This window comes from Lottia gigantea (assembly GCF_000327385.1).
Source record: "Lottia gigantea unplaced genomic scaffold LOTGIsca_27, whole genome shotgun sequence".
In the NCBI taxonomy this organism is placed as follows: Eukaryota; Metazoa; Mollusca; class Gastropoda; family Lottiidae; genus Lottia; species Lottia gigantea.
In genome coordinates this window covers 1,788,699-1,816,427 of record NW_008708846.1, presented here as the reverse complement: position 1 = coordinate 1,816,427, position 27,729 = coordinate 1,788,699, and the positions used below count along the sequence as shown (strand labels likewise).

Sequence of the window (27,729 nt, the reverse complement as noted above, 5' to 3'; positions counted from 1 at the left end):
ACAAAACCTTATACTGTTGAGAATAACTTATACACATTATTATATCGAATCGGGTTTCAATAATCAACATATATAATAAGCCTTCATAAAATATACAGTTATATCAATATGTTTTAGTGATAAGCCGGGTCATAAAATCCTTTGAAAGATAAGAAAACTAGAACAAATTATGAGACATACACTTAGTCAAAATGTTTATTCGCTGGGTAGCTGATAACGACTAATCTCTGCGCAACGGATCAATTTTCTGATAAATATTTCGAGGAAAAACACTTTTCATTACCATAAATTGACGTATGCGTAAAACTTAATAAGGTGTTGGGTGTACCAAATCGTGACATCGCATCATCCTCTGATAAAGATTACACCACTACCAGGAAGGTATGTTATACTGAGAGGGATCTAAATTACTCTATGATAGAGCTAAAACAAACATTTTAGATTTAATATTCGATAGTGTTATTTGTAAACGTTAGTACTTGTGGTGTTTGTGTGCGTGTAAAAATTTTGAACTATGGATTACGAAATTTGTGGATAGTGTTTTCTTTAAAACTGTTGAACTTGTCAGGGATTACCATTAAGCATCTCGTTTTAATATATTTCCAGAGGTAATACGTGAACAAGTAAAGTAATAGTAAAGTATAGTACGGTAATGACTTCATTTCATTTGAAAATTAATATAACCATAAAGCACATTTAAAATTTCATTTTGGCATAAGGCTTCTATTTCTATGCCGGTGTACACAATGATGTGAATGAAAGACTGGACGTTCAAAAACTCCTACTTAAAAGGACATTCCCTTATTTGTGTAGGTCGAAAAAGTTTTCTGCTCAAATATGTCAAAAATTATAAACCAAAATCAATAGAAATGTATCCCAATACGTATCTGAAAGTTTGAACTAAAAAAATCCAGCCTTTATTTTTTTAAACTTTACGAATCCTTTTAAAGTTCGTTATGCTATTTGCAAGCTGTTAGAAAACTACTGTATGGATTTGAGTAAAACTGAATATAACGAGCCATTACAGAGCCAATCACCAAAACTAGGTCAAATTGCTTAATTAACAACTAGTACTCTCAGTTTTTAATTAACCCTTTGAAAACAAATTCCTTGGATCAGGTTGATACATAGATAAAATAGCATACTGTAGAAATATTTTAAGGTATAATTTACGACGTTTTTGACAATGAAAATGATTTACAAAGAAAAAAAGGCCCCTTTAAAGTTAATCAATTATTTTTATATGATTGGAACATCAACCTTAAAAAAACAGCACATAATTGTCTTAGAATGGCTTGGAAATTAAAAGTTGTGTATATGTACAAACTTCAGTCTTGAACATTTCAGCCAAAATCGACCTCTGTAGAACCAAAAGAACGAAACAAATTCCAATGATAATGTGTGCCTATGTGTTGCCATTTCTATATTGATGCTGATGTTACAGATAAAGTAAAAATTGTGGGCAAAATTCATATTACAAGACACAGTGCGATGACCGTGGGTGCGTTATTAGATTGAAGATAAGAAATTGTCCTTCATTTACGTTTGAGAGATAAATAGAACGGTCTCCAAATTCCAGTCCAGTCCAGTCTAAAGGGTCATGGTTTACCATATTAAGAGAAACAGGAATAGTCTAGCTAAGCTTATCAGTAATAGCGTTCAAAGCTAACCGTCAAAACTTAAGTCTTCTGAGTCTTTAATTGTGGAAGATTGAAAATTACATTGATGAACCATTTCCTGAAGATGCCAAAGAGTCTAAGATACACAGTAAATCAGACTATTACTATAGCAAAAAGTAATCTTGTGTTGTCGTTCTAGCAAGCGATAAACTAACGTGTCAACAGTGGGGCTAAATTAATTAAGACTGTTCAGAAGCTTGTGTATAGTCTAAATATAAATATTAAAAATGCCTGTAAAAAGTGGTTTATAGTCTTGACTTTACAGCTGACGTCTTTATTATTTTGTACTTTGAACTGTATCATATATGTAAAACATATCACCGACTTATTTATTCAGGAAGAACAAAGGCCAAAACATGAAAGATAAGATACAGAAAATGTTAAATTCGTATTTAAACGGAAAGGGCAAAGAGCTATCTTCCACCTGAATGTAAGATGAGGGTGTTTAATTAAAGTTTCAAATAAAGATGTATATGTTCATTAAAGCACGAGGAGGACAAAAATGATTATCACTGTAGCTTGAAATCAAACCCTCCCTTCCCCGAAATCTAAATACGCCAAATCAATAACCCCAATATGTCAATATAACCGAAATAGTCAAACCGATTGTGATTTATATTAGCATAGATAAAGTTTAACGTGTATAATTATTGCCCAAATACCCATAATATGAGTATTATTTATGATGTCAATAAACAAGTTAATGTAAAGGACGCCTTAAATCCAACAGACAAGGTGACTTTAAATATGTCAACAGCAATTCATGCCATGGTTTTCAAAAAACATTTATTCGAGATTATAATTAGTTTCACAACTATCTGTAATTATAATTGATAATAATATCTAAGGTTGTTAGACACAAATTTGTCTCCGAAAATATACTTGTAACAATATGTTTCGATTTCTGTTGCGATATTTCTATATGTATTTACCCTGTGCCAATGTTTTCTGTTGAATAGTAACTTGTTATCTTTCAACCAATCTAAACTGGTTGAGAAAAATGTAATAAAATATTAACACAACCAGTGTAAAACAAGTTATATTATGTTTTATAGATAGCTGGTCATGGTCGGTAGCTTTGTTAAAATTTTGACATTTGGTAGAGAGAAACTATTACCAGTAGGAAATATTGAACATTAAGTCATTAACAAAATCTTATTGAATCTTGGAAAAAGTAATACATTCATAAATCAAATATTTGTATTCTTCAAAATGTGTTGACTCTTTATTTATCTTGTTATATCAAATTGTATTCTAGTTTTTGCTGTAGAATTGAAGCAAGTTACATGCTTAAAAGATTTATCCTTGGGTAATAATGAACAATTTCTCAATGTTTTGTCATATATGTATAACCTAGTTCAAATTTGAAGCACAAGGGCATATTATGATACCTCATATTTCACGAAATTAAGTCCAAATCACAAGAATTGTGCCTTCAAGACACTTAGGATCCTCGGAAGTTTTCGTAAATCTAAATCTGATTCAGTAATGAATAGTGTCTTCTTGGGCGAGACTCTTTTCTTTCAGTATTTAGCAGTGATTTGTCAATCGATAGTAATATTGCGCCTTATATATAGTCCTTTAATTTAGAGACTTTGGGAGATAACTCTGACACATGCATAGGCATTTAATGCTATATTGTGATTATTGGTTAACCAATTTATACATTTTATTATCATTTTGGATCCGTATCTTACGAAGTTTTGTGTTTCATTGACTTTGTTTACAAACACTTGAAGTCATGAACAACCAGCCTCTTGTATTTAAATTACCAAAATCACGTGATCACGTGACAATATTGAAAGAGTTCCGGTAAAATTATTTTTACCTGCGAGCTAAAGATCGAAGGCGATTTGAAGAACGAGGTCAATTTATTTACATGGTTACATATTGATTGTGACTGTACTGCCAAATATTCTTATAAACAATGCTGCCAGTGGGCGTATATTACCTTGCCAGACTTTTATAAGTGTCCGAAGTCTGCTTCTGTTATAGCCGCAAAGAAACAAACAAAAATTCGGCTCATGACCTGATTATCTTGAAAGGTTCATTTTTAGGATTTCCAACGAGCTTTTAAGTTGTCTTTATTTGTTTGTTCAGACATATGGCTGTGTTTTAATTGTGAACATAGTAATTATACGAAATCTTCCATATAATAATCACGTCGATCTGCAACGATCTTGATATTATAAAGTAATACATGATTCAAGTTCTGTTTTAATACTGAAAATACATTTAAAACTAATATATAATAAGAATATAAAACTTTTCCAATTATGATGATAATATGCACAACTTTTATTATTGCAGGAAATGTTGAGAAAATAACATAAAAAGATAGCAAAAGATGTTACTACTATATGCCATTTTTCTTGGTAGGTTACTTTCAATCCAAATAGACATTGATTTTTGAATTAATAGTATTCTTTAATACAGTGTAGTGTTTTTTTTATAACTATTAATTCATAGTTCATGTACATATTGAAATTACTTTTTTTACATTATAGGCTTGTTTTGCTGTCCAACTTCTATCAAAGCTACTCTGACAATATCCGAAAATGCAAAACCAGGTACGTGAATCATTTCTGACATCGTTTTTTGATGTGGAAAGGTTAACTGAAAATGAAAAATGAATCGGTAACATGGATGAGATATTTTACAACATGACATTAGTCAGAAACACCCATGATAAACCTGCAAAATCCATTTGAAGTAAAGAGCCATTGAAACCTGCACAATCATATAAAATCATATCATATCTGTTTTCTTATGTACAATTTAAATCTATCCGAATATATTTTATATAACTGCTTGCAACCAATTAAGCTACACATTTTTAGAGAACAAATACCAGACACATGTAGTATTATATTGTATTTTAATACGGCATTTTATAACAAAAGAATGTTTGCATTAGTTTACGAAATGACCATTACATAACGATGTCGTCTGAAAGTCACAAAACTAATAACACGAAAATCACCACTGGGAGAGAGAAACGTTTCATTTTATATGGCGCATAGTAAATCATTGTGCATTAATGAAAGCAACAACTCTTCTCATCATCAATGTCAATCTTTGACTTTGAACTTGGTAATGTGGTCCCAACTTTCATACGGTGCTGAATATGTTGTTTGTAAGATGCTCTCGCACATGATTTGTCTTCATCAATATTAGATGTGACCTTTGAGTAAAGATTAATATATACTCCTTGTGTATGACATTATACACTCAAGGGCTTAAGATTAAAAGTGCCAAGAGAAATTAGGAATTTTAGGTTGTAACATTGCGGTTAAGCAATGTTACGAAAGCACAGGCACAGGTATGTAGGCGTAACCTCTAGTGATAGAGCAATGTTTGTGAAGTTAGTTTAAAAGAATGATATAGAATATTTGAAATGCAAATCCATTATCTTCCGAATCTGAAATGTATAAGAAGAATACTGGTTCCAACAGGAACATTAATAACCATGGAAATCATAATAAACATTTTCACTGGTTAAACTGAGGAATTGTCCTATATTAAATGAAAAGGAAAATGCGTATTTCATATAAAAAATATATATAATTTATTAAGTGAAAATAGTGTACATGTATGATATTTTTGCGAGGAAACTCTTCAATTGTAAGTTATCATAAATAAGAAATATTAATTAAAGGAAATGTACTAAACCTATGGAAGGGGGATGGGGGGTAATCTACCACGGCGATAACTAAATCATTTGTAAAGTCTGTTGGAAATTTTTCCTGCAATTCTTTGTAATGACGGATAATTATTCGGGGAACTTGACCAGCTGTGTTGTTGTATTGAATAACAAAAGGTACAATTTGGAAATTAGGATGATCCTTCCTTAAAGCGGGCCACCACATTTCATGCCACTTTGAATTAAACCCAAAAAGCAAAATAGTGATGCATACAATCAGTTTGTTATCTGATTAATATTGTCAAAGCTATCTTTGCTGTCTGTGGAAAAATAATGTATACATGCATTTCAGGTGAAGTTATTTTTAACCACACAAAAGAGGGAGGAGAATGCAAAATAATGGAACCATCCATGAAGAAGATATATTTCGTCTTCAATGACACACGTCTATTAATCAACGAAACGCCGGATTTAGAAGAAGATGAGGTTAGTTTATTTCCGTAGTAGCACAAGCAAAGGGTGATACTGATACATTAATCAATACAATTTTACTTGTTACTTAGTTCAAAACTCACTTACAAGTTTAAAAATATATATATATAACTTTCATCAAAGAGATAAGTGGGACGATTCTGTGGATCATCGTATAGCAATAACTGGGGTCGAGATTTCACCTATTTAAGTGATATTCTCTCAAACCTTCATTCACATTTTCCAACAATTGAACTAAAACGTACAATGTAAGTTTATTTTGGCAATTATTGGCCTTTTTACCACGTCCAATTAGATACAATAGTATCACGTAATAAATCTTGTCCAGTCGCAATTGGCAATGACATCTTTCTAGTGAAATATCGGCCAATCAAATCACTCGTTTAAGACGCTTTGTTCGCGATCGTAAACAAAACGAAAGCAGCGAGTCTTCATTTCTGTTACCACCATTATACCACCATTCTCATTTCCACACCCACAAAGCGCATTGTGATGGCTTTCGGTTAATACGGGTTTATAAAAGCATGTCTGATTTTCAATACAGTTCATCCTTATGTGATAACAATCATTGACACCAAATTTTATCAAATCCATCAAACTAAAATCTAAATTATTTCATTTTTAAACTTGGTCAACTTCTCATAAATATACCTTCACACAAGGTTTCAGACATAAACTGTTCCCCGTATCGTGTCTAGCAATAACGCAAAAACTTTTCATCCGATTAAAACTAGAAAAAGATCAATATATACATACATGTACAATGTACATGTATACCTAGTTTCATCGAGATCAGATATCAATGTAGCCTCTATCGTGCCTGCAAGGCAAATTTTACGCATTTTCACCAAATCAAGGGCAGAAACTCCGAAACCATTCACCCGATTATTACCAAATTGACACTTGACCAAGAATTCATCAATATATACATGCAAACCAATTTTCATCAAGATCGGGTGAAAACTTTAGCATTTTAATTAGTTCAAGACTATTTAGTCAGATCTCAAACACTGTCCAGCGTGACTACCAATGGTTGTCCACAGTTTAAATTCTCGGCAGTACATATACTGTTCATAAGCATGTCGGATCGCAGGTTTGTACCGTGGAATAAAGAACGTCTCATTTTGGAAAGCTATTTCCGAATTGGAAACGTATAACATCAAATAAAATAGCTACAACTGATTCACAAATGTACTTCTATGACATCATAAAAGTGGTAGGGAAAAAATATTCCCGAGATGGTTGTTGTATGCTCAAGTACCATTTTTAATTCGTTATTTATAAAATTAACCCGTTCAGTATAGATTAATCTTATCAAAACACGAAGTAATGCCGCAAATCATTGATCAATTACAGAATAGGGAAGAATATTTCCTTCCCTGTCTTACGTTGATTTACGTACAATTATTCACTGTATTAATAATAATGTTACTTTATTTATCAATAATCAATCGTATCTATATATATCCTATTAGCAAATGTCGTATTGCCAATAAGTACTGTATATTTTCTGATTTCAGGCTTTGTGTAATGGGAAAACAATTGTTTTAAAATATAATTGTTCAGATAAACAAACTGGTAAAGTTCCGGTAATATTACAAATTTATTCTTACTAAATCTCTAGGCAATTTGTACAACATTTAAATGAAGAGATATAAAGTAAAATACAAATTGTTTTAATAATGATGTGACGGTATATTTGCCATAACTCTGTGGAATGCTGTACACGCCGACATTCTCGTTTACATGTTGAGAAGTTGCCATGTTTTTAGAACGATCAATTTTGTTACCGAGATGCAAATTCGAGTAATCCCTTGATCGAGTGATGTAAACAAACATAGAGGGCTATATTTTTGTTGCCCGGATGTAGTTGAAATGTTCCAGAAAATGATGTCAGTGTGTACAATACTTTATCTATGCACGAGCTATATATTTCAATACCACTCTAGTACGCTGCACCCCGCCTTGATTATTGCCTTTTACGATTAACAATATTCAAAGTACATGTGCATTGAAGATAATTTTTAGCCTTTCTACCTTTAAAAGTTCATAATGCATATTTTTGTCTGATTATTTGGGGCACAGGTGCCAAATTCTGGTACCAAAAAAATCATATTATCACTTTCATTATTGTATCTAAATATACCTGTATACCCATCTCCAAAAGAATTACGAAGAAAGTCCAGCAGAATGTCTTTTAACAACATGATGATTGAATCTCAAAAAATAAATCACGCACTTGCAGAAGATGAAATCCCGCCAAACTAGGGAAGCCCATTGGATTGAGATGCAAAGTACAGCCAGACCGATAGGATTGAATATTCATCATAATGCATGCATGGCACCCTTTGTTTTAGGTTTAGGCAAGTGAAAACCAAATACGACATAGTTTTCTCTTATTTCTTTGCAGACATACTCTTTACCACTCACTATTGAGCCTATCGACGAGTTCCCTCCGAAATTTGACCTTCCGAAATTTTATTCGTTCTTGAAGGAGGTAATATGTTTACTTCTATTTACAGGATTGCTTGATCTAAATACAATTTATTCGACGGTTTCGAACTTGATAAGCGCAAATCGCCTTCCACAAGGGAAAGTAACACACTTAATTTCTTCTAAAGTATAAATGAACTGGACAGATGTGTCTTTTTGTGATGATGAGTTCATTATAAAGAACAGATTCATTGTGATCAAACGATAACAGTTTAGGTCATTTTTTTAAGGAAGAACCTATCGGAACTAAAGTGAAGTATGCAAATGGTACAGATATAGATTTTAAGAATCATGTGCATGATGAAGATTGTGACGATGATCGATTGAATCTTGAATTACACGTATGTACCAAGCATTGTTTGTTTTCCAATATAACCTAGAAACGAAAAGCAGTGAAAATGTACTACACTTTGGCATTTCTTGGGGGTGGGTGGAAGCAGAAGCCTCACAATTTCCCAGGGGAGAGGGGCACAGTCAAATCTTGCACATGTAAATCGATAGAAACGCAATTGGTACTACACCAAAACAGTCTTGAAGGGTTTTAACTAGATATATGTTATGAAAGCCAAAATTGCGTTATGGAATTATCGTATGTCACCATGTTAACGGATCAGCCTATTCAGAATAGTTTTGGCACTACTGATGTAGGGCCAGGAACATAAGCTAGTACTTAATCGGGTTTTACAAAAACAATTACTGCAACCTTAACAGAAAATGCGGGTAAAGGCTTCGTTTTAACGAAATTATTATTTCCCAATAGATCAAATCTGTACTGAACCACTGATGTCGCGTGTGTGATTCCGCCACTAATACAACAAATATAGTAGAAAGACTCTCATTTTCCGAATATTCAAGTAAAATATTATTGCACGAAATTTACCTTATCATCATTTTGAAAAATACTCACGTATCCAATATACTTTTACAATAGGGAAGTCAAATGGGAATATTCAGACTGAGCGGTAGCAGTATAGTAACAAATAGAGTCATTGATTATGAGACAGACGATAATATGTACAATTTAACACTAAATGCTGAAAATGATCCTGACGATCCAACACAGGCGGTAAGCTAGATACTTTTACTTTGCTTCGGCACTAACATGTTATGTAGTTTGACAGATGAGATGAAAGAATATCTCCAAGAAGGAAATAGAATCGATCTTCTAGAGTCTTCATTTCGGCATTGGATTTTGGTTCTATATATCTCACAGAGTATCTTAAATTGACGAGTCGTCATTTTAACATGCAAACGCATTGGCACACATTGATTTAAAGGCTCAAATTTAGACGGTGAGCTAAGCAAATTCCGTTTCGGAGACTAAAGTATGATTGCGCAAAAAATGAAGTATGTCCCTTTAAATTAAGTGAAAGCGGTACTCCGTGGCTGCTGCCTGTTACTAAAAAATTCATATATAATATATCAAGTTGTGAATTGCCTATGTTCTATTTGCCATTTCCTATCTCCTTCATCGTTACATTACTACATATCGTGTTTATTTTATTCTACAAGAACTCTAGTTATGTCAATGTTGAACTAACAGTCATACCACATGAACTTGCCCACGACCAAGACTTGGGAATAAACCAGACCCTCAATTACACTCTCCTTGGTAAGTAGTGGATTTATATGGCTCAGCATATTTCATTTTTATACGCACACCGGCGTATATTGTTATCACCCCGTCCGTCCGATCACATTGGGCTTGTCCTCACTCTACAGGATATAATTCTTTAAGGATGATCCCTCTCGATTTTCGTGATGATCTGATAATTTTCCATCGAAATATCGTGTCCGACTTAGTTTTTCACTCTATTAGCTATAGTGTGTAACTTGTGCTCACTCTACAGGCAACGATTCTTTCTGGATTCTTTTTATCATGTGGGTCAATGTCATTATGAAGATGATCCCTCTGGATTTTCGTGATGATCTGATGATTTTTCACCGAAATGTCGTTTCCAACTCACCGTATTCATTCTATTAGCCATATAGTGCATCTTTTGCTCACTCTTCAAGAAACTAGTCTTTATAGATTTTTTTTATTTTTATATTTCCACACGTGGTATGGAAGCATATTGTCGCCCGCCGTTCACACTTGGCTCGTGCTCACAAACAATGATTTGTACTTACAATCAGAGCTGCTGGTGGGCTATCTTTATTCTTTTTTTCATTCGTTTATTTTGTTGTGGTGTGGGGCCACCAGATAAAAAAAAACATAAACAAAAAACAAAAACAAAAGGCCTATAACCGTTCAACTAAAAAACTAAATTACTTTATTTTACTTTAATGATTTTTACAAGTCAGAAATTAGTCATCATTCATCATTCATCATTCTTTATCTGTTTCTTTAGATAAAAAAGAATTCATAAGTATTAATGATGTCACTGGGGCTATTTCTCTTAGCAAACAATTGGACAGAGAGCATGAAGCCAGTTATTCTTTTCAAATCAAGGTATGTTGGTACTATAAAATCTAATGTAAGCAAAGTTAATTCTGTGTGGTAATCATGTCTAGCAATTGAAATATAGACATATGAAATAGTCCCTAGAATGAACAGAATGCATACCTTTGTCACCTTAATGACAAGAATACTGTTATGACTTTCCATTCGCTGAAAATATAACTTTTTATCTTTTCAGGCCTTTCAGACTAATTCTGAACAGAGATTTGCTTTAACGAAAATGGATCTGATAGTTGACGATATTAATGATAATCACGCCGTCTTCAATAGGACATTCATCCAAGTTGCTATTCAGGAAAACCTTGCAACAGGAAGTTTTATTAAGGTCGTCCAGGCCGTTGATGCAGATGTGGTAAGATCAGATTCTACTAAATAATACATCAGTATTGATTAGGTTTCTACTCGTAAACGGAAAATCCTAATCTAACTTTGAATTTCGTTGCAATTGGTTGATAGTTAACTACCAAATAGTTAGTCCATTTGTCCAGTTCCATGCATATTGGTAAGTAAGATGGTTAGGAGAGTAGCTTGTATAGCTGCTGTCATTCTTGGCGTATAGTCTATTGGTTATGCTTTAAACAATAGTGGTAGTGAATCTCTTTCACATTTCGTGCGTTCGTTCTGTTGACTTGTGGTCAAAGATACATATCGTATACAGGGTTCCATCTTGATTGCAAAATTTGATTAAGAATTTATAAAACCAAATTTTAGTTTTGGCTAATCAAGTTACATTTTGTTTCACATTTCATAAAACTTTTAACCAACTCAAAATGCTCCAGCTGCAGACTTCAGATCGAATTTGCCAATCCCATTAGTACTTTACATTATAGAGACGGCTGAGAGTTGTCGTTTATTGTGAAAATTCTCACGAAGAAATTGATTTGAGTCACAGATCGTTGGCTAATCAAAGGAAATTAATATTGGATCATTTTGACTCACAAACTACTTTGCAATACCGCTAAAATTGTTAGTATATTTTTCATATGAATGTAAATTAACCACAAGATTTGAAGTAAACTAGCTAAATAATATAATTCATATCATATTTTCTCTTTGTAGGGAATTAATAGTAAATTTAGGTATGTCATAAGTGAAGGTGCTCTAACCGTGGATCCTGCAACTGGAATCGTATCAGTGGTCAACTCTTCAGCGTTGGATCGTGAAACAGATGACAGATTGACATTTCAGGTGTGATTTTGCAACGAATTGTTTTTTGTTTTTTTTTTTTTTTTGCTGAGGAATGTACCATTTTTTATTTAAGTCTGATAAGGAACACAAGCGCTCAGAATATGTTAAATAGATTTTAAAAGTAATTATTTACATCTACTTTGATATGAATATAATTCTTAATTTACACATTTTACAAATTTTATTGCTGCATCAATGAAATGACTATTTCTTCATTGCTCAAAATTTAAACAAATAAGAAATAGAAATAAAACCTGATTTTTGACCCCTTCTCTTATTTGAGAATTGGTGTATTGTCCTGCCATTAAAACCACCCACATTACAAACGAGTTTAAATTAGCTTTCTTGGATTTCAGATAAGATTTGAAAGTTCTTGGTTCTCTCAAAATAGTTTAAACGCAATAGATTGGCGTAGACACTTTGTAGCTTCTTGTTCACAAAGCTTAACTGTTTTTTTCTCTTCTGGAATATCCTAGTCCATCCTCGCAACTGCCAAAGGGATGCAACCGCAGATATCTTATAATAAGTGTATTATAACTTCAATATAAGATATATATTATTCCAACAGCAGCATTATTACAATGTAATAAACAATTTTAAATAACATCATTTTTAAATTCGTTTAAAGGATATTCCGCTGGTCCTGATTTATTGGCGTATGAATAATTTATTTTAAAAATCCATAAATCGCATAAATCAATGTTGATTTGTCTTTTATTTATATAATACTATACGTTCATTGATTTTTAGATTTCAACCATTCCTGAAAACGAAGTTGTCTCCGACGGGCCTTGTCCCAACTGTAATGTTACCTTGAACGTTACATTGATTGATGTGAACGACAACAATCCTATATTTAATGATTCACCTTATCTATTTACTGTGGAAGATAACGTTCCTGGTGAACATGTGGGAAAGGTATGTTTTCCCGGAGACAAGTTGTCGATAATCAGCTTAATTTGTTACATTTTGTTGGAGAATGAGCACGTTATAGTTTTATAATATATTATAGTAAGGCAGAAACCTAAATACAAGTCTAAAAAGTCATTTTTTATTGTATTGCAGGAGATATGATTATATTCTGTATAAAATACGCCTGTAAGCAATTGAGATTAATGACGTCCCCCTTGTAATTATCTATCAGAATGTAGACTTCCTCATAACGTAATACACATTCTGATTCATTTAAAACTTTATGATTTAGGTATCCGCTGAAGATGCCGATAAAGACGAAAACGCATTGGTCAGGTACTCAATTGAAAGTCAAACATCTGATTTCAGCATTAATAGTATAACAGGGGAAATAACTCTTCAACGTCAAACCACACTCCCTACTTCTATCTTAGTAGAGGCTTGTGACAACCCAATTATCATATCTCTCAGGTTTGTTCATTGTTCATTTCGGCCAATCTAATCATTTCTAACAACAATCTATAAACAAAAATGTATTTGCAATCTAATATTAACGGTCCAACAACTCCTTTCTTTTATCAATCTGTCTCGTTTCTTGCCATTGATTATTATTTATTTGTAGTTTAAAAGCTAAAATTCATATTTGAAAAATTATTTACACTCACAAAATCAGTGGGTTGCACTTGTTCATGTGTGGCATCTAACTAGTTGGGAATCCATGTTATTTTAAACAAACGTATTTTCTAGGCGATGTAGTATTGTGCAAGTAAATATCCAATCAAAAGATAACTCTTCCGTAACAGGACATGATATAGTTATAGATGTATTTGAAAATTTACCAGTAAACAGTTCTGTTGCAGAAGTGTCGGTGAGTATTGTCGAGTTATCGATAGGTTATCGCGTATTATATACAATGTATTTGTATAAGAAAGAAAGGATTATCCTATTCATTACTATTAACATATTGCTTAGTCCGAAGAGACAGTGTGAAGATATTCGTTATCTAGGATCCGCGTCAAGGTGTCTCGAAAATAGTTTGACGAATCCTAGAAACAAACAGCAACATTGATAACAATAACCAGAATAGTATTCAATGATGTGAATATAGTTTAAGCAGTGCTCTACTTCATAATGAGTCTCTAACCAGTTGATTCGCCACCCCAAAACGCCATGGTCGTTTCTTATTTTTTAATGATATATCACTCTTTTTGTGGCACAGTAGCTCTTCGACAGTTGAAAATGTCGTACTTTAATAACAGACAACTCTTTCTTCATGACTGAAGTTGTGACAGGACAGCACCTGCACTGGTACCAATAGCATCACAATAAAATGATTAAAAATGTCGACTTCTATATAACGGCTTGGCCTTATATATGTATTTCTAAAATCTGTAACAAAATTTACTGTAGTAGGAAAGGAGACAAAGAAATGATCTAACTTCGCCAACAGGCGATTGTCTGCTCCAGTTCTACACCGAGAATATCTTTGCAAGGTCTTCTGCTATACTTTGATTTCCCCCTACATGAACTGAGAATACATTTTTCTCCTTATCATTTTGGTGGGTGCACACTTGCCAATATCCACTTGCGAGATCCAATGTACACAGTCATATGGATTATTGTAAGGTATCAAGAAAGTCCTTATTTTAACATTCAAACCCGGACAAATAGGGACACACATGGATTTGAAGACTCGAATGTCGACAGTGAGCTGTGTGTGAACACTATTAGCATACTTAGCTAAACAATTCCAGTTTCTGAGAATAAGGTACGGTTGGTAAAAAAAATAGCACCGCTGTCCCTTTAATGGTATCTTTGTGGTATTGTCGTTGTCGTAGTAGTAGTAGTAGTAGTAGTAGTCTAAATTATAGGTACAAAGTCCCGTTCTCGACACGTTTTTGTAACAAAGCACGCCATTTACTTACCGTTTGTTAATAACAAGGACGAACTGTGGGATAGCGAAATCCAAAGTAGAGCAATATGACAGTCTCTTCGGTTTCTTATTTCACCATTCGGCACCAATTGTAATTAAAATGAGACGGGTCCCGAAGCGTTGTAATAGTAATTATTCACAGGTCGACGTCAACATCAATACTCTCAAATTGCCCGACAGATAAAATTAATCTCAACTTTACATTAATATAGTGCATTGGGACTCGATTAACTTATTTAAAATTCTCAGACTCATTACTCATTTTTAACGTTAATAATACTATGAAAATTGAATACAAAAAGAGTAGGCTCTACTGTAACATGCGGTTAAATTAATATATAGGCCTAGTTGTTACTGATGTGTACTCGTGGGATTTTAGTTCTAGGTGCAAATTGATACTAGGCTGATAAATATTGCCAATCTTACGGATCTAAATGGACTGCCAGTTGTTTAGTTGTTGAAACTAGATTCCCTTTCAAAATTGAATGTTATGACAATTCCTACATGAAAGGAGCCCACATAATTTTAAAGAAAGAAACAAATATTTGACAAGGATAACAATTTAGGTTCACAGTTAAGGAACCTTTCTATCAGCTGGTCCTTGGCCGAAGCTCTTGGCATTGATCTTTCCCGGATTATCCGTACCCATTTACAGCTGGATCGACTGGAATTATAAGTGAAGATGACTTATTCAAGGTCATCGGACTTCCACACGCCGATAGAGATCGGAACCTATAGCCGCCATTTGCTCGACGTAACCAAGCAAATGAACTCATGTAAAGAACTGACGCTCTAACTGACTGCTATAGAATCACATTCAATAATTCATCAAAGAGAAATCCGTTGCTTTTCCTAAAAGTTTAAAGCTTTCTCTCTCCAGCTGTAACAAAATATAGCAGAAGCATTGATGTAGAGGTGTCGCCTAATCGACCTTTCCGGTTCTACACATATGTAACTAAGATCAATTTTTGTAGTGCCACATTCTGTTTTCACTATTTTCTTCTCATTTGTGTACATTTCAGTTTTATTCCAACCGATTCAAATATGATCTGCAGACTAATGATGATTTCATGTTAATTAAAAAGTAAGTTTGAGCTTTTTAGTAGAAAACATTTCCAAATTAGTTCAAATTATCTTTGGAATCATGAGTAAAACATATTTTCTCACTTTTCGACCGATTTGTGCCGAATAAAAAAAAGTAATTGAAATGTTTTATATTTATAGTAAAAGTGAGACTATATGGTCAATATTACTTGCACTACCCAAAATTACGTGACTTATTATTTGCACACCCAGGTCTAGTTCAAATCATAAATACAAACAGTCAAATTTTTTGAATTTCGGCTTGTTTTTATTTTTATTTATCTTTTTAACCCAAAAACAAATTGCACTGTCCGTTTTTATTTCAATCGTACCCGAATCTGCACAAATGATAAATAGTACAACTACTATAATATAGGCTCTCTTGAAAACATAACAGTTAAATTCATATATCGAGATTTAATCAATTCAGATGCACACATGTCCCCATACTCCTGAAATTGGTCTACATGGTCAATTAAAAAACGGACTTGTTCTTTTCATCGCGTTTGTTTACCTTCGCAACAATAGTGCAGTCTTGGGCATTGATATTTGCGCTATTTTTTACAAGAGCACTCTAATTAAATTGTTGATTACAATTAAAATGGATGTATGCATTCGCTACCCGACATGTTCAACCACCTCCTCCGAGCGCGATCTAATAAAAAAGGAATAACGGAACCCACTGTTATGATTTTTCTGCAACAAGCTAAAGGAGAAAATATGAGATATGATCATTAGAGTTAACAACGAGAGAACGGATGACGATGAAAGTAAACAGAAGAGAAATTACAATTTCGTATCTTTTTTGTTTTCTGATAATAAATTGTTTTTTTTAAGAAATTTCTTCACTAAAAGCTCGGCCCAAAGGTAGTATTTTAAACCAATCAAACTAAAATGTGTCATGGGAAATCCGTTAAAATTAGAAAAAGTAGAGCAATTTCTGAACTTCAGACGTACAAACCAACACAGTTGAATTCCCAGCTTTTTAGCAGCTGAAAGATCCCAAAACTGCCGTATTTCACACCAGAAAAAAGTTAATTCTAGCGCGTCCGGTTTACTTTCATTTAAAGATGGGTTTTCTTATTTTTAGTGTCAAATTAAGCAAACTATTTGATCATGTGGTGTTTCTAATGAATTATCATGCATTCTTAATCATATCATTATGATCTTATTGCATATTATGCAAAAATTTAACCAATCATTAATGTCGCTGTATGGACAGTCTGGATAAACAAAAAAAGGTCACTCATTGAAATTCTGATGGTAATTCTCTTTTAATTTAGCTAATTATGAATTAATTATGGACATGTGAGACAAACTGGTATTTTTCCAAGTCATTAGAACACCTCTACTTTCTATACATATAAGTATTAGCATTTTCATTTTCATAAATGAAAATATGGGAATCCATCTTTAAGACATTGTTATTGTTTGGAAATGCGCAGGCGTAAAATTAGCCTACACACTATTCTGTGCGATGCCGTAAATATAGCCACTGTGTTGTATATAAACTCACTTCAGCTATTCACTTGGACACTTACGTGAGTATAATATATACTTTCATAAGTGAATTTACTTATGGTGGCATGTGGCCGCTTTTCTTACTTGCGTAATCTCCATGAGTACATCTTTCGTCTTCATTAGCCCACACGTAAAACTCCATTCATTTCATTTCCATGAGAAAATCTGAGAAAATTTTGCGCATGTTGATGGGGCTAAAGTGGGTAATGATCCCGATTGAAGACGTTCCATTTATGATACAAGAAGGTAGTGGTAGTCTAATACAACGTTAATAACTAAATCAGGGATGAATTCAATTACCTTCTCCTTTAAAGCTTGCTGAAGGCAAAAGGTGTTTTAATTTTTAATGTCTAACCAAAGGTAATATGTTTCTACCTGTAATATGTAGAGTAATTAACCAAAATAGACCCAAACCATGTTTTATACTGTATTGTAATAGAAGTATGGGGTAATGGAATAATATGTAGATCCAGGCTATGTCTCAAGTATGTTTTTACATGAAGCATATATTGCCGCTAGCTTTTAAATGGCGACATGTAATATTTTCCGATCGTGGTTTCGACGTTATTTTTTCTTTTCAGATCTAGGTCAGTTATTTTCTGATTTTTATTCCAGCATTATCAAAACGAAAGTTAAATTAGATCGTGAGAATATACAATGCTATAGCCTCCAGCTTAATGTATTAAACGGTTCTCAGGTTTGTTATGGCGACATATTCGTGACTTTTATTCAAATATCAGCTATAACTTTACTTATTCGACAGCAAGATTCAAAAGTTGAAAGGAATTTATACTAAAAAATTCTACTTCAGATAAAAATAAAGCAGAACAAATTTTCTTGAATTGTATTATGTATTTTTTAAAGCTTCTTTATGTTTTCTTATTCTCATTACAACTTATACTTACAACTTACATATTATTATGTATAAAATTCTTGGCATAGATCATTGCTGGTCGTGGTACATGTTTATGAAAATTGCTTCCAAATTTCTGACTGATTAGAGTTTCAAATGAAATAAAGTTCACGTCTGAATACTCCAGACTCCCTTGAGCAATTGGGTATTGTCTACTCTTTTTGAGGATTTCAGTGGATCTTTAATCTGCCTTTTGCCCACAGGCCTTGGTTTATTGTTCTATCCATATTCGCCTATCCGAACTGCATAAATGACCCAGAAACTGTTGAAAACGGTGTCGATCCCAAGGTTAACGAGTAATTGTGAGCTACGTATTCTTTTTCATCTAAATGTATTTCCTACTCTTTCTGTAGACACAGAACAGTTATTTTGTGAACATAACAGTCAAAGATGTCAATGATAATGCCCCTGAATTTGTTCAAAGCAATTATTTGTTTTCCTTGACTGATGATATGAAATCTGGTTCATTTATTGGCAAAGTTGAGGTAAGTGAATTCTTATTGTTCACATTTTTAGAACAACTTTTTTTTTGCATCTCACTCCTTTGATACAAGATGGTAAATAGAAAGACCCGTTTAAATGCTTTGCTTTGTTTGCGTCCAACAATTTTCAATAGGCATGTGGTTAGGAATACGTTTCAATTTGGCTCTGATATAACAAATACGCGGGTATAATAAGCAATTTGTATGACTGGGAGCCAGCCTAAATTAAATTGGTTAAACATTCGTTCCGTTTTTTCGTTAGCTTTTATTTTTACTTTAGCCACTTCACTTGGGGTGTAAAGACGGGCCTCGTGAACATTCATCCGTTTTATGACACCACCAGCAAATCAAAATTTTTAAGACATTTTGCATTTTACAACATCGGAGCTAAACGGTTAGGAATTTTCCAGGGTTCAATCCAGGCATAGGTCGAGATGATACTTTCGGATTTTCAACCTGCTTTCCCCTCGTCAGTGATGCAGGTCGGAGGGGTTGACATGGAAAATAAACCGAGGCCTTCAGATTCCTCGATTAGGAAATCGAAACACAGTAGGCTGATGCCGCGGTCCTCGCAAAATAAGTCTCATTGAACACTGTATGGTGTAGCCCGTCTTCATTACCCCATAAGGTGCAGAAAAAGTAGGACGTAAATCTCCATTTATTTCATTTAAAAAAAACGTTAGTTCGAAACTGAGCACGAGACCTTCGAACATATTTAGTATTGTAAATCAGTGCGTGATTATCCGATCTCCACGAAAATCTATGGAAATCACTTTTAATTTATAACTAACCAATCTAGGTAAACTGAAATAGCACATAATTATCTTCGTCTCTTGAGAAACACAAGATCATTTCATTTATTTTGCTTTTTTGGGCCAGGTCCTATGACGAAAAACGGTGAAAATTTTTCCAATTATCACAAAGATAAAAAAAAAAGATTGGCCTTGCAATGAATATTTAAACCGAAAAGGAAACAGTTTGTCAAAAATTGCAGGGATTAGATAATGATATTTGATATAAATTTACTTTAACACCACAAGACGCAGACAAAAAATATAAAAGAATAAGTAGCTTGTCAGGTTAAAGAGACGGACGTACTGACGTGTATCAATATTTCAGTTCGTTGAGCCTGCGCAATCTCGATGTCAAGGTACATAATGGCATTACCTAGCCAGGTTGTCTTCCTGAAAATAAACGGGCAGAGAAAGGGGCAGTATGCAAAATTTTTATTATCAAATACGTCGTCAATCATACCTATATAATTATTTTAAATAATTATATAACATTTATATATATGTATCTACTGGATCAAATTGAATTTGTTTTGAAAAAGGGTAATAAAAAACAAAAGTTACTTATTACGTGAGCAGCTTAACAAGCTTTGGTGTTGGGCCTCATGGAGACTCGATATTTTTAGTTGAAACCTTTTCATAAATTTGATCAAAAAAAATTTCGACCTTCGAATAATATTTAACGAATTACCCTATGAAAGTGCGACATCCAAACTAATTATGCATAATGAAATGAGATATTAATTGTATTTTATTTCATAATCTAATTATGAGCTAGATATCTTATGCCAGATGTATTTATGTGCTCGGATTCTTGATTTGTAGAAGGTTTCATCATGGCCGTCAGAGACTGTGACAGAATGTAATTCAAGCTGTTTTGTCTTTAACCACATTATCAAATTGCTCAGCTAGTCGTCACCCAACTTAAACAGCCTTTCATATTAAAAAAATCATGGTGGTGTGAGGAATTTTGATTTAACATTTTGAATATATATTTTATGCAGGCCACAGACAAAGATGAAGGCGTAAACGCCAATGTAACGTATTATTTAGAAGGACAAAAGTAAGATTTTTCAAATATATAATCGCTGTAAGAATTTTTGATTTTGAAGAAGAAAACTAATTACATAATGACTCTATGTTTAAAATCTAGGGAACTTGTGATGAATCAACCACCTATCCTTCCAGGAAGCAGACCGATATTCTCGTCAATAATTTTAATTGATCGGAAGCTTATCTGACAAAATATATTTAATTACTTTGCTTTGGTATTTGAAAATGCAAATCCAATAAACCTAAACCAGGTCATATCAGATAGCTGACTTATATAAACCTAATATGTAAGATACCCGCTGATGTGGTTGGTGGATTATCAGGGAAAATATCGGATTGCTACCAGAAGCGTCAGATCGCGGATTCATTTTAACGGCTCGTGACCGTCTAGAGCTAAAGGTCGCTACAGCTGATTAGAAATATAGAAAATATAGACACCCGAACGTTGGCAATGAAGAGAGTTGACGATAAATTTTACAATAGATATTATGTTATATTAAATATCCATATTTTAGCACTTATTTAGTGGCGTTATACCTCAATTAGTTTGATTAACATCATCGTTTCGCCCTAAGTTCAAAATACTGTTTTCTTTTCAGTTCAAAATATTTTTCTATCGGAACGACTGATGGTGGAATATCTTTGTCAACGATGCCTGATATTGGCTTAACCCAACAATTCCTGTCACTGATAGTACGTGCTGCCGATAGTGGACAACCCAGCCTTCAGAATCTAACTGTTGTACAGGTACAAAACAGAAAGAGAGTCTACAAAACAAAATTGTCCATGTCACTGCAAATTGAATTCGAGAAGGATTAGCAAGCTTCGTCTGATTAAAAGGCTTAAATGAAATTTTCGAGTAGTTAACTTTGGTTAATCATGTTGAATTGATATTCTAGAAATAACAAGTTTGATTTATGAAAATTATATTCTGCGACATTTTCCGGACAACTTTGCTCTATGTGAAAGTGGAATATAATTTTCAATTTATACCCTTAGTATAAAAATGTGAGAGGTGAAATATTGTCTTAATAGGAAATCATTGCAAACCATTTATTCTGCGTTTGTTTATCTTCGATTACTGTGACATCATATTTGATGGCTGTGTTGCAAAACTGAAAGAAGTGTAATAAAATCAGTTTTAAGGTAGATGTACTCAGGACGTTTTCCACTAAGAAATGATAATCCATACAACCTGAGAAATATGATTTAATAGAATTTAATTGCCTTACAGAATGATTTTTCAAATCTGGCCAAGAGAATGGATTACCCAAACAGTATACAATCTATATACATTCTTTAAAGCATCTCTCAAACCAAACTTGTACTTGATTCATATGCTATTAACTCTCGTAATATTCAATTCTGCATTGTCGTCTTGTGGACACAAAGGTCACATTTCGAACAACCCTTCTTGCCCTTGAAACCAAGAATCTGAAAATCTACCTTTCCCCAATGTCCGACATATTCCGATACCCTCTTCCTGTAATAACATACTAATCTATCAATTAATATATGTGTTCATGTAGCTTATTTTTCGGGAGAGAGGTCATAAAGGCAAAAGCCTGTTCCCAAAAATTTTCATGTGACTAAAATATTGTTTATCATTTTTCATGTGACTAAAATATTGTTTACAAAAAAAAAGAATATCAAGGTTTTCAAGACCTTGCAATTCTACCAATATGAACAATCCCTTTAAGATACATGTTGGCCTCGGTAATGGAACCATCCGAATACCAGTTGGAACAGAAAAAAACACAATTGTTGACGATAAGGGCAAGTATGAAAAGTAAGTACAAATTCAAAATAATTTTTATTACAAAACGATTAAAATGGAAATCATTTTAGGCTTTAGTTTTCTTTACACCACACATGTAAACCAAATGTTTACAATCATGGATGAATTATTTACGTACATGTATAATTTAGATTATATTATGAGAATTGCAACAGAAACCAGAAACTGATGAAACATAATGCTTATTAATTTTGTTCTTCTATTTTAAGAGCGTTGACAGATATTCTTGGAGTAGATACTGAGATAACAAGCGCCTCTTCTTCTGGTGCGGGAGGGTAAGTATTACTTTCTAGCAAACTTACATACAGCCTGAATGAGTTCAATGAACTGCCGAGTTTCGGTCCTTAACAAAAAGGGCTCGTGCATATGAGTTTTGAGTTGAATTCTGCTTAAAATTTAGCAAAGTTGATTATTTGGTGGTTCTAATGAATTATCGTGTATTCTTAATCATATAATTTTGTTCTTATTGCATAAATGTCCATATATGTAAAGTCTGGATAAATAACTTTTGACCTTTCTTGATCGGTCACTCATTGGAATTCTGCCGTTTATTCTCATCCAATTTAGCTAAAAATGAATTAATATATGAATTAATTATGATCATGTGAGACAAAGTGGTATTTTTCCAAGTCATTAGAAAACCTCTACTTTCTATTCATATAAGTATTAGCATATTCATTAAGGGAAATAAGGGAACCTATCTTTAAGAAAAAAATAGAAATTATCAGCATTTTTATTATTAGCATTCAATTCATTTATAAAGTGTAAAATTATAATATCAAAACGAATTAACCATAACTACTTTTAAAGGGAAAAATAGGCCGTTTTATTTGCCTTAATCTTAGAAACGGAAGTTTTCACTATCGCAATTTGAGCCTTCAAGTGTGTCCACAATTATCCGCGTTTGAAAGTTAAAAAGATGAGTCGTCTTTTCTTTAGACACTGCCATATATAGAAAAGACATCTATAGAAATAGGAAAAGAAATTCCTAGTATGAGATATTTTTGAAGGATTTGTGCGATTTTCGTACATTTCTAGTACTTATTTTTCAAGACTCAAATCAATCCCCCCTAAATGGCGCATCTGCAAATTCTAGTTGCTCATTATTTAGAACATTGGTCATTGTTTACGTCAATAGCTTAGTAATTCAAAGATAGCTTGCCAGGCAAGGTAATATACGCCCACCGGCAGATTTGATTCTGAATAAAAATATTTAGCAGTACAGTAACAATTACCAGTATGAAATATTTAACTTTTAGTCATACACTTCTTTTGAACTGTTTAGGGCGATACTGAATAATATTGAGTATGAGTTATTGACCTTGTCCTTGAAAAATCTAGCAGGCAAATATTCAATCAAGCGCGGTGCTGAATAATAATAAAACCAAGAATTATGCCTTTTAGAGTTAAAATTTGAAAGCGTTTTCAAGAACAAGGTCAATAACTCCTAGGAAACATATTTCGATTTTTTGGATTTTCAATAGGGTTCATCTATGGGTGATAATAACTAATTTGACCAAGTTTCGTCAAAATCCATCAAGAATTGTGCCTTCTAGAATGTTTACAATCTAAATATTGAACACGTTTTCAAAAAGGAGAGCAATAACTCGTACTAAATATTTTTCGATTCATAATATGCTTTATCCTTTGGTGATAACAAACACTCATGGCAAGTTTCGTCAAAATCCGTCAAGAATTGTGTCTTCCAGAATGTTTACAAGCTGAAAATTGAACGCGTTTTCAAGAACAAGGGCAATAACTTATATACTTAATATTTTTCGATTCTTCTGACTTTCAATAGGATTCATCCTTGGTTGATTACGAACATTCATACCAAGTTTTGTCAAAATCCGTCAAGAATTGTGTCTTGTAGAGTGTATACGAGCAATTGTGTACGGACGGACCGACGGACATGGGTGAAAACAGTATTCGACCCCATTTCATGTGGGCGTATAAAAATACAAATGATAATACCCATTTCAAATCTCCACAAAAATGGAGTTTAGACAATTTCTAAAATTCTTATATTTTTAGTGACGAGAATTTCATGTTGTTGTTTTGACAAAATATAATAATATTTTCGGAGTTTGTTATTTTAATTTGAATAGTTTCAAAAGGTAAAATTTCCAAATTTTAATATGTGTGATTTAGGATAAATGTAAAAATATATTTTTCAGATCGGTTATTTATATATCTGCTTCGAATGGAACAGATGAAATACCTTTGAACGATCTAAGCAGGTGATGTATATTAATTTATTTCATTTTAGTTTTTGTTTTTAATTCGTAGCCCATTAGGGCATTAATTCTTATATAAAATGAAAATACAGATAATCATGAACGGACATTACATATAGTCCGAATAATGATAAAAAGCAGGAACAATATCGCAGCCCGTGTTAGTAATTTTGAGTTCTGTCCCTTTGACAAGATGAAGATTTAATGGTAGGCCCTTACGTAATTGGTTGTTTTCATCACCCTCCAGTGGTAATTAAGTCACACACATTATCATAACAATATTTTACTTGCAGACGGGTTTATTCTAAGTGGGACGCCATACAAGAATTATTTAAGAGAGAGCAACAATCTGTCCCACCAACAGCTGATAATGGAATGAGCTCTGAAGCTATCGCATTAATAGCAGTTGCTTGTGTCCTTTTCGTTGGTTCTATTCTTCTTACGGCTGTTACATACTATAAATTTAAAAGGTATCTTATGCGTTATTACGCCTATGTCCTATCTGTATATTAGCATGTCCTGTCTGTTATTTTGTTAATTTATTTGCCTTTGTCATTTCAACCAGCGGCTGATTTCATGCCAACTTTTATGTTTGTTATAAATGATATTATATTGATACTCTGGTATTATAAATAATGTCACCAATATATTATTCATTGACGTATAATCAATCCATTGATAAAATTATATTATTATAATCTACAATTTGCATATCGGGACAACTTTTGTCTGTCTTTGCTTACAAAACATTTAATTTTTTTGTTGTTTGTCAAAAAGGTATCAACGACTGCAGCGTTTAGTTCATAATTTAAGTCGTAAGAATTCCATCTATGAAACGCAAGAGACATCTATAGCCATTGAAGAAGAAGAAGTATCAGATTATTATTCGACATCAACACAAAATTTGATAAAAGACGATAAAACCTCTGCAAATGTACCAAATGGACAAGTATCCGGTTTTGTTAACCCTGGTTATGTCGCTGATGAACATTTATCTACGGTTGAGTATAATAACTATTTATTCACAAACTAAGGACGTGCACAAACACTCAATTCTAGATTGAATGTATCCTGCTACAGCATAAGTTAAAAAGTCTCACCAACATTTCATATCTTGATGTTAGTTGTTTGTGCTAGATAACAATGATGTGTAAGTTTATTTATTGGAAGTCATCATAACAATACACTTAGAAAATTATATAATTATATATATTATTATGTTATCTTCATTACAGGAGCGGCAAAACAGCTCCCAAAATACAGAACTAGAATTAGATAATGACCTGGATCAACCAACCGCATCATCAGAAACACCAGATAATATTTTAGAGCACAAAGTTGAAAAAGACTACAATGAACCTCATGTGGATGATGCTAACAATGGAGACACAGAAAATCCACTTAATGAAGATTTATTAAATAATGACGAAAGCATTAATGATCCAGTAAACGACGACATAGTGAAACATGAAGAAATAACGAACGTAACAAATGAGGATAGATCACTAGTGGATACAGATAAATCTGAAGGCTTTTTTGTTCCAGCCCCACCACCATTACCAGACATTTTGCCATCCTTATCAAAATCGTCATCATCTTCCGAGTTGATGAATACTACTCATAAACCACCTGCAGATGCTCTGAAAACTCCTAATTACGAAAATGTTCTTTTTGAGCTCTCTGCAGCTGTAAAGAAGAGATCGGCTGGTGAAGAAGATGTTGAAGATGAACCAGAAATTGACCCTGAATTCAAAGGTGTACCGAACGTTCACAACGAAAATCTGCCAACCAGCCTCGAGGTTATAGACCTAGATGAAGCTGGTCCTGAGGATCTTAACACGAGTTCAAATCTGAGCGACCTGGACGAGCCAGAACCCGACTACGCCAAGCGTGTTCGTTTTAATGAGGATGGCGTCAAAGACGAAACAACTCCTCCAAAGATCGAGAAATCAGAAGATTCTGATGACGACCAACCTCATTTGGGACATGACCTGAGGAATTCCGAAGAAATAAAATCACCCGAAGATTCTGTAAATGGAGAATCAGGAACATTTGTGTTCGGACAAGTAGAGATAACTGAGTTATAGATTTAAAAATCGAACAAATGTCGAACCGATCGTTTGATTGCTGTTAGCTTCAGAAATTATTTAATGAAGCTGTTCATACTTTTTACTATTTATTAATCAACGTTTATTACAGTGTTATCTATATTTATAATGTTAAAATTAGATAAATGCAAGAATGTAATCTCCGCCAGCAATTGGTTATATGATCAGTAAAATAGACTTATGGGATGAAGTTACATTAAGAGCATCTTTATGAATATTCAATGTAACTTAGCCAGAGGCGGAGCCAGGTTTACGTCCGAGGGGGTGGGTCGAAACATCTGAGGTTGCCCTAATTTCCAACCTAGGTATGAGATTTTTGCCCGAAAAACTTGCTTTCGGGGCTGCGAGGAGTGTGGGGGGCCCCTCTGCCCCCCTTTGGCTCCGCCACAGAATATAGTATGCTTTTCATATATATTTCTTTCATCTTAAATGCATTATTATCTTATATTCATTCCATGGGCTGAATCTTAGACAGGACCATGTCACTTTGGTGTGGTGGACGTAATTCTGACCCATGTAAAATAAAGAGTTTATTATTTTTTGTATGTTATTGTTAACGTGTTGTTTAACAGTCTAGAATTGACTATTATCATTCAAGGATGAAACCCATGAAATATAAATAAGTATCGAATCATATGTAGCGTTACGATTGAGCCTATCGAGATTCAGAAAATATTAAATGCAACTTATGACTCCTGGTTCTTCGAAATGTTTTGCTGTAGAACTCTACCGAAGCAACAGTTTTAGCCGAACTTACTATATTATGTTACAAAATGATATTTTGGGCTGGTGATGGTTCCCGTTCTTTCAAATGTCTAATGAAACAGAATTCATTTATATGACCAAATGTGATTAACAGAAGTTGATAAACCGAATGTAAAGTATTCTTTGTAATATTTTAAAATTATAATTTGCTTCTTATAAAGACTTTTTTGTATACGT

The 27,729-nt window shown here is 33.3% G+C and overlaps 1 protein-coding gene across 1 annotated transcript; it reads left to right on the top strand.

The window, feature by feature from the left end:
- The first annotated feature begins 208 nt into the window (after positions 1-208).
- On the top strand, positions 209-27,729 carry LOTGIDRAFT_232259 (hypothetical protein). Its single transcript, XM_009056302.1, has 27 exons — positions 209-381; positions 607-649; positions 3,990-4,054; positions 4,187-4,249; positions 5,675-5,808; positions 7,335-7,403; positions 8,225-8,311; positions 8,538-8,648; positions 9,239-9,373; positions 9,820-9,919; positions 10,659-10,759; positions 10,947-11,120; positions 11,828-11,956; positions 12,707-12,874; positions 13,161-13,339; positions 13,616-13,736; positions 15,824-15,885; positions 18,021-18,102; positions 18,672-18,803; positions 20,596-20,654; positions 21,244-21,391; positions 22,345-22,433; positions 22,652-22,717; positions 24,620-24,682; positions 24,973-25,149; positions 25,457-25,679; positions 25,915-27,729. Exons 3-27 carry the CDS (start codon positions 4,027-4,029, stop codon positions 26,764-26,766), a joined length of 3,552 nt encoding a protein of 1,183 aa, XP_009054550.1. The 5' UTR covers positions 209-381; positions 607-649; positions 3,990-4,026; the 3' UTR covers positions 26,767-27,729.